At 62.4% G+C, this 6,133-nt stretch overlaps 2 protein-coding genes across 2 annotated transcripts in view; both read right to left on the minus strand.

Moving 5' to 3' along the window:
• Nucleotides 1-4,065: 4,065 nt before the first annotated feature.
• On the minus strand, nt 4,066-5,115 carry LOC114695666 (keratin-associated protein 9-1-like). Its single transcript, XM_028873097.1, has one exon. It carries the CDS (start codon nt 5,113-5,115, stop codon nt 4,066-4,068), a length of 1,050 nt encoding a protein of 349 aa, XP_028728930.1.
• A 35-nt stretch (nt 5,116-5,150) lies between these two features.
• LOC114695655 (keratin-associated protein 10-6-like) overlaps nt 5,151-6,133 on the minus strand; it is a 20,318-nt gene continuing 19,335 nt past the window's right edge. The window contains exon 3 of the mRNA XM_037211915.1: nt 5,151-6,119. Coding sequence (XP_037067810.1) covers nt 5,151-6,119 — 969 coding nt within the window. The remainder of the gene's footprint in view (nt 6,120-6,133) is intronic.

Below are 6,133 nucleotides of genomic sequence, written 5' to 3' on the forward strand. Positions count from 1 at the left end.
CGGCAGCAGACACCGTGACCAGACGCAGCAGAAGATCCGGGACAGGGCTGCAGAGGACGACTACGTGACAGGCCTGCAGCAGGAGAACACCGTGAAAGTTTAGGGCTCGGACAGCAGGAGACACTGGTAAGGGGCCTGCAGCAGGAGACGAGTACCTGGTGATAGGGGCATGCAGCAGGAGACTCTACAAGCACAAGCGGTGAGCGCACACACTGTGACAGGGGCTGCAGCAGGAGACAGTGTGACAGCGGACTGGTCAAGGAAGTAATCACTGTGACGAGGGGCTCGCGCAGTGAGATCACTGTGACAGGGGAGGCTACGCAGCAGGGAGACAATACCCGTCACAGGGGCTGCAGCAGGAGACACTCGTGACAGGGGAGCTCAGAGAGACCTGTGACAGGCGCTGCAGGAAGACACTCGTGACAGGGCTGGAGAGCAGCAGGACACGACACGAGATCCGAGTGAACACGAGGCTCCAGCAGGGAGACACTGTGACAGGAGGCTGCAGAGGAGTACACTGTGACAGGGGCTCAGGCGACACCTGTTACACGAGGGACCGGAGAGACTGACGAGGTCAGGGAGCGCGCCAGAACAACCCGTGACAGGGGCTGCAGACAGGAACAGCCTGTGACAAGAGGCTGGAGCAGGAGACACCGTGACAGGGGCTGTCAGCAGAGACACCGTGAGCAGGAGGCTGGCAGGTAGGAAAGACACTAGATGACAAGGGCTGAGAGAGGGAGTCAGCCTTGGTGACAGGGGCTGCAGAGGAGCACCGTGACAGGGGCTACAGCAGACACAGAGAACCGAGTGAGCATGGCTGCCTCAGCAGGAGACTATCTGTGACAGGGGCTCGCAGGCAGGACGACAGTGTGACAGGGAGCTGGCAGGGAGACAGGTGACAGGGGGCTGGGCAGGCGAACTGTGACAGGGGCTGCAAGGAGCCCACTGTGCACAGGGGCTGCAGCAGGAGACCCGTACAGAGGGCTGCAGCAGGAGATCACTGGTGACAGGGGCTGCAGCAGGAGACATGTGATAGGAGGGGGGCTGCAGGAGACACCGTGACAGGGGCTGCAGCAGGAGAACACCTGTGAACAGAGGGGCTGGCAGCAGGCAGACACGGTGACAGTGATAGCTGCAGCAGGAGACACCTGTGACAGGGTGGCAGGAGACAACGAAGGGGCTGCAGCAGGAGAACACCGTGACAGGGGCTGAAGCAGGAGAGACACCGGTGACAGGGGCTGCAGCAGAGACATCTGTGAGCAGGAGGCTGGGCAGCAGGAGACACTGTGACGAGGGGCTGCAGGAGAACACCGGTGACAGGGCTTGCAGCAGGAGACACCGTGAGCAGGGCTGCAGCAGGAGACCTGTGACAGGGCTGCAGCAGGAGATAACTGTGACAGGGGCTGCAGCAGGAGACTACTGTGACAGGGGGCTGCAGCGACGAGACACTGACAAGGGCTGGCAGCCAGGAGAACCGTGACAAGGGGCTGCAGCATGGAGAACACTGACAAGGGCGCAGCAGAGACACCGGGACAGGGCTGCCCGCATGGGAGACACCGTGACAGGGGCTGCAAGCAGGAGACACCTGTGGAACAGGGGGGCTGGCAGCAGGAAGACACCGTGACAGGCGGCTGGCAGCAGAGACACGTGACGGGGCTGCAGCAGGAGACACCTGTGACAGGGGCTGCAGGCAGAGACTACCGTGACAGGGGCGCCGCAGGAGACACGTGAGCAAGGCGGGCTGCAGCAGGAAGACAGCCGTAACAGGGGCTCAGCAGGAGACAGGTTCCGGACAGGGGTGGCAGCAGGAGACAAGCCGTGAAAGGGTTGGCTGCAGGCCGGAGACACTGTGACAGGGGCTGCAGGAGACACCGTGACAGGGGCTGCAGGAGACACGTGACAGGCGCTGCAGGAGACACCGTGACAGGGGGCTGCAGCAGGAGACACCGGACAGGGGCTGCAGAGCAGGAGACACTGTGCACAGGGGCTGCAGCAGCGAGACACCCTGTACAGGGGCTGCAGCAGAGACACCTCGTGACAGGAGCTGCAGCAGGAGAACATCCTCCGTTGAAGCAAGGGGCTCAGCAGGAAGATCACTGTGACATTGGCTGCAGCAGCGAGACACTGTGACCAGGGGCTGCAAAGGAGACACCGGTGAAGGGGGGCTGGAGCCAGGAGACCTGTGACAGGGGCTGCAGTCAGGATGACACTGGTGAAAGGGCTGCAGCAGGAGACAACCAGTGACAGGGGCTGCAGCAGGAGACACTCTGTGACCCGGGCTGCAGAGGAAGACACTGTGAACCAGGGGCTGCGAGCAGGCGACACTGTGACAGGGCTGGCAGCAAGGAAAGAACTGTGACAGGGCTGCAGTGAGACAGTGTGACAGGGGCTGCAGGAGACAGTGTGACAGGGGCTGCAGAGACCACTGTGACAGGGTGCTTGGGCAGGAGACACGTGAATAGGGGCTGCAGTCAAGGAGTATCTACCGTGACAGGGGCTGCAAGGCTAGGAGACACTGCACACGCACAGGAAGACAACTGTGACAAGAGGCTTGCAGGAGACTATCCGTGACAGGGGCTGAGCAGGAGACACCGGAGCACGGGCTGCAGCAGGAGTCACTGTGCAGGGGCCGCAGCAGAGACACGTGACAGGGGCTGCAGGAGCACGGCTGACAGGGCTGCAGCAGAACGACACCGAGTGACAGGGGTTGCAGCAGGGAGACACGGTGAAGGGGCTGCAGCAGGAGACATCTGGTGACTGGGGGCTGCAAGCACAGGTAGACACTGTGACAAGGGGGCTGCAGGAGACCACCGTGACAGGGCTGCAGAGGAGACACCGTGACAGGGGGCTGGGCAGCAGGAGACACTGTGACAGGGGCTGCAGCGGAAAGAACACTGTGACAGGGGGCTGCAGGCAGGAGACACTGTGAAGGGGCGCAGACGAAACCTGACAAAGGGGGCTGGGCACAGGAGGACAACCGTGACAGGGCTGGCCAGCAGGACACACTGACAAGGGCTGCAGCAGGAAGACCACCGGACAGGGCTGCACAGCAGGAGACACGCGTGACAGGGTGGCTGCAGCAGGGAGACACCGTGACTACGGGGCTGCAGCAGGAGACACCGTGACAGGGGACTTGCAGCAAGGAGACACCGATGAACAGGGGCTGCAGCAGGAGACACCTGTGAAAGGGGCTGCAGCAGAGACACCTGTGACAGGGGCTTGCAGCAGGCAGACACTGTGACAGGGGTCTGCAGCACGGAGAACACTGACAAGGGCTGCAGCAGGAGCACCGTGACAGGGGGCTGCAGCAAGGAGACACTGACAAGGGCTGCAGCAGGAGACACCGTGACAGGGGCTGCAGGCAGGAGACACCGTGACCGCTGCAGCAGGAGACACCCGTGACAGGGGCTGCAGCAGGAGACAGCCGTGACAGGGCTGCAGGGGCAGGAGACACCGTGACAGGGGGCTGCAGCAGCAAGGAGACACTGCAGGGGCTGCAGCAGGAACACCGTGACAGGGGCTGCAGCAGAGACAACAGGGTGCAGCAGGAGACACGACGTGACTAGGGCTGCAGCAGGAGACACCGTGACAGGGCTGCAGCAGGAGACACAGGGACAAGGGGCTGCAGCAAGGAACACTGTGACAGGGCTGCAGGAGACACCGTGACAGGGGCTGCAGGAAGACAACACCCGTGACAGGGGCTGCAGGAGACACCAAGTGACAGGGCCTGCAGCAGGAGACACCGTGACAGGGCTGCAAGAGAGACAACTGTGACAGGTGCTGGGGCAGCAGGAGACACTGTGACAGGGGCTCGCATGAGACACTGTGGACAGGGAACTGAAGAGAGACACTGGTACAAGGGCTGGCAGGAGACACTGTGACAGGCTGCAGCAGGAGACACTGTGAGCAGGGGCTTGCAGCATGGAGACACTGTGACAGGTGGCTGCAGCAGGAGACCAGCTGTGCATGGGGGCTTTACACAAGCAAGGAGACACTGTTGACAGGGGCAGCCAGCAGGAGACACATGACAGGGCTGGCAGGCAGTGAAGACACCGTGACAGGGGCTCAGCAGGAAGACACCGTGACAGGGTGCTGGCAGCAAGGAGAACACTGTGACAGGGGCTGCAGCAGGAAGACACTGTGACACGGGGCTGCAGTGGAGACACCGTGACAGGGGCTGGAGCAGGAGAACGCGGGACAGGGGCTGCAGTAGGAGACACTGTGAAAGGGCGGGCAGGCAGGAGACAACCCCTGTGACAGGGGCTGCAGGCAAGGAGACACCGTGACAGGGCTACAAGCAGGAGACACCGTGACAGGGGCTGCAGCAGGAAGAAACTGTGACAGGGGGCTGCAGCAGGAGAGCACTGCAAGGGGCTGCAGGAGACCCAGTGTTGAAGGGGCTGGCAGAGACAGTGGTGACAGGGGCTGACAGGCAGACACTGTGAACACGGGGCTGCAGGAGACACTGTGAACAGCGGGGCTGCCACGGCAGAATACACCGTGAACAGGTGCTGGCAGCAGGAACACTGTTGACAGGGGCTGCAGTGCAGGAGACACCTGTGAAAAGGGCTGCAGAGAAATCACCGGTGACAGCTGCAGCAAGAGACACCGTGACAGGGGCGCAGCAAGAGAGGTGAACAGGGGCTGCAGCAGGAGACACTGTGGAATGGGGTAGCAGGAGACACCGTGACAGGGGCTGCAGCAGGAGACAGTGACCGTGACAGGGGCTGCAGGCAGGAGAGCACCCTCGTACAGGGGCTGCAGCGGAGACACTCGTGACGGGGCTGCAGGCATGAGCACTGTGAAGGTGAGCTGCAGATACACCGAGGACAGGGGCTTGCAGCAAGGAGACACCGGTGACAGGGCGCAGGAGACACTGTGACAGGGGCTCGGCAGCAGGAAGACACGGTGAGAGTGGGCTGACTGCAGCACGAGACACTGAGCAAGGGCTGGCAGCAGGAGAACGACCGTGACAGGGGCTGCAGCAGGAGACACTGGGACAAAGGGCTGCAGCAGAAGACACGTGAAGGGCTGGCAGCAGGAGACACCGTGACAGGGCTGCAGCAGGAGAGACACCGTGGTAGCAGGGGCTGCAGCAGGAGACACCTGTGACATGGGGCTGTCAGCAGGAACACCGTGACAGGGGGCTGCTAGGCAGGAGACACCGTGACAGGGGCTGCAGCAGGAGAACACCGTGACAGGGGCTGCAGGCAGGAGACTACCGGAAAGGGCTGCAGCAGGAACACCGGACAGTGGCTGCAGCCCAGGAGACAACCGGTGACAATGGGGCTGCAGGCAGGAGACACCGTGAGCAGGGGGCTGCAGCAGGAGACATCTGTGACAGGGGCTTGCAGGAGAACACGCGTGACAGGGCTGCAGGAGACAGCCTGTGACAGGGCTAGAGACAACCCGTGACAGGGGGCTGCAGCAGGAGACCGTGCAGGGGCTGGCAGGGCAGGAGACACTGTGACAGGGTGCTGCAGCAGGAGAACGACTGTGACAGGGGCTGCAATGAGACACCTGTGACAGGGACTGCAGCACCGACACTCGTGACAAGGGCTGCAGGAGACATCGTGACAGGGATGGCAGCAGGCAGAAGACACTGTTGACAGGGGCTTGGCAGCAGGAGACACTGTGACAAGGCGGCTGCTAGCAGGAGAACACTGTGACGAGGGGCTGGCAGGCAGGAGACACTGTGACACGGGGCTGGCAGCAGGAGACACCATGACAGGGCTGGCAGCAGGAGACACCGTGACAGGGGCATGCAGCAGGCAGACACTGGTGACAGGAGGCTGCAGCCAGGAGACACTGTGACAGGGGCTGGGCAGGGCAGGAGACAATGTGAACAGGGGCTGCAGCAGGAGACACTGACATGGCGCGGGGGCTGGCAGCAGGAGACAACTGTGAGCCATGTTGCTGTAGCCAGAAGACACTGTGAGCAGGCGGTCTGGCAGGCAAAGAGACACATGTGACCTGCGGAAATGCGGGAAGACACTGTGACAGGGCTGGCAGCAGCAGACACTGTGACAATGTGCTGGCAGCTGGGAGACCACTGTGACAAGGCTGCAAAGGAGACAACTGGTGACAAGGGGCTGCGCAGGAGACACGTTGAGCAGGGGCTGCAGCAGGAGCA

This window comes from Peromyscus leucopus, chromosome 18 (assembly GCF_004664715.2).
Source record: "Peromyscus leucopus breed LL Stock chromosome 18, UCI_PerLeu_2.1, whole genome shotgun sequence".
Lineage (NCBI taxonomy): Eukaryota > Metazoa > Chordata > Mammalia > Rodentia > Cricetidae > Peromyscus > Peromyscus leucopus.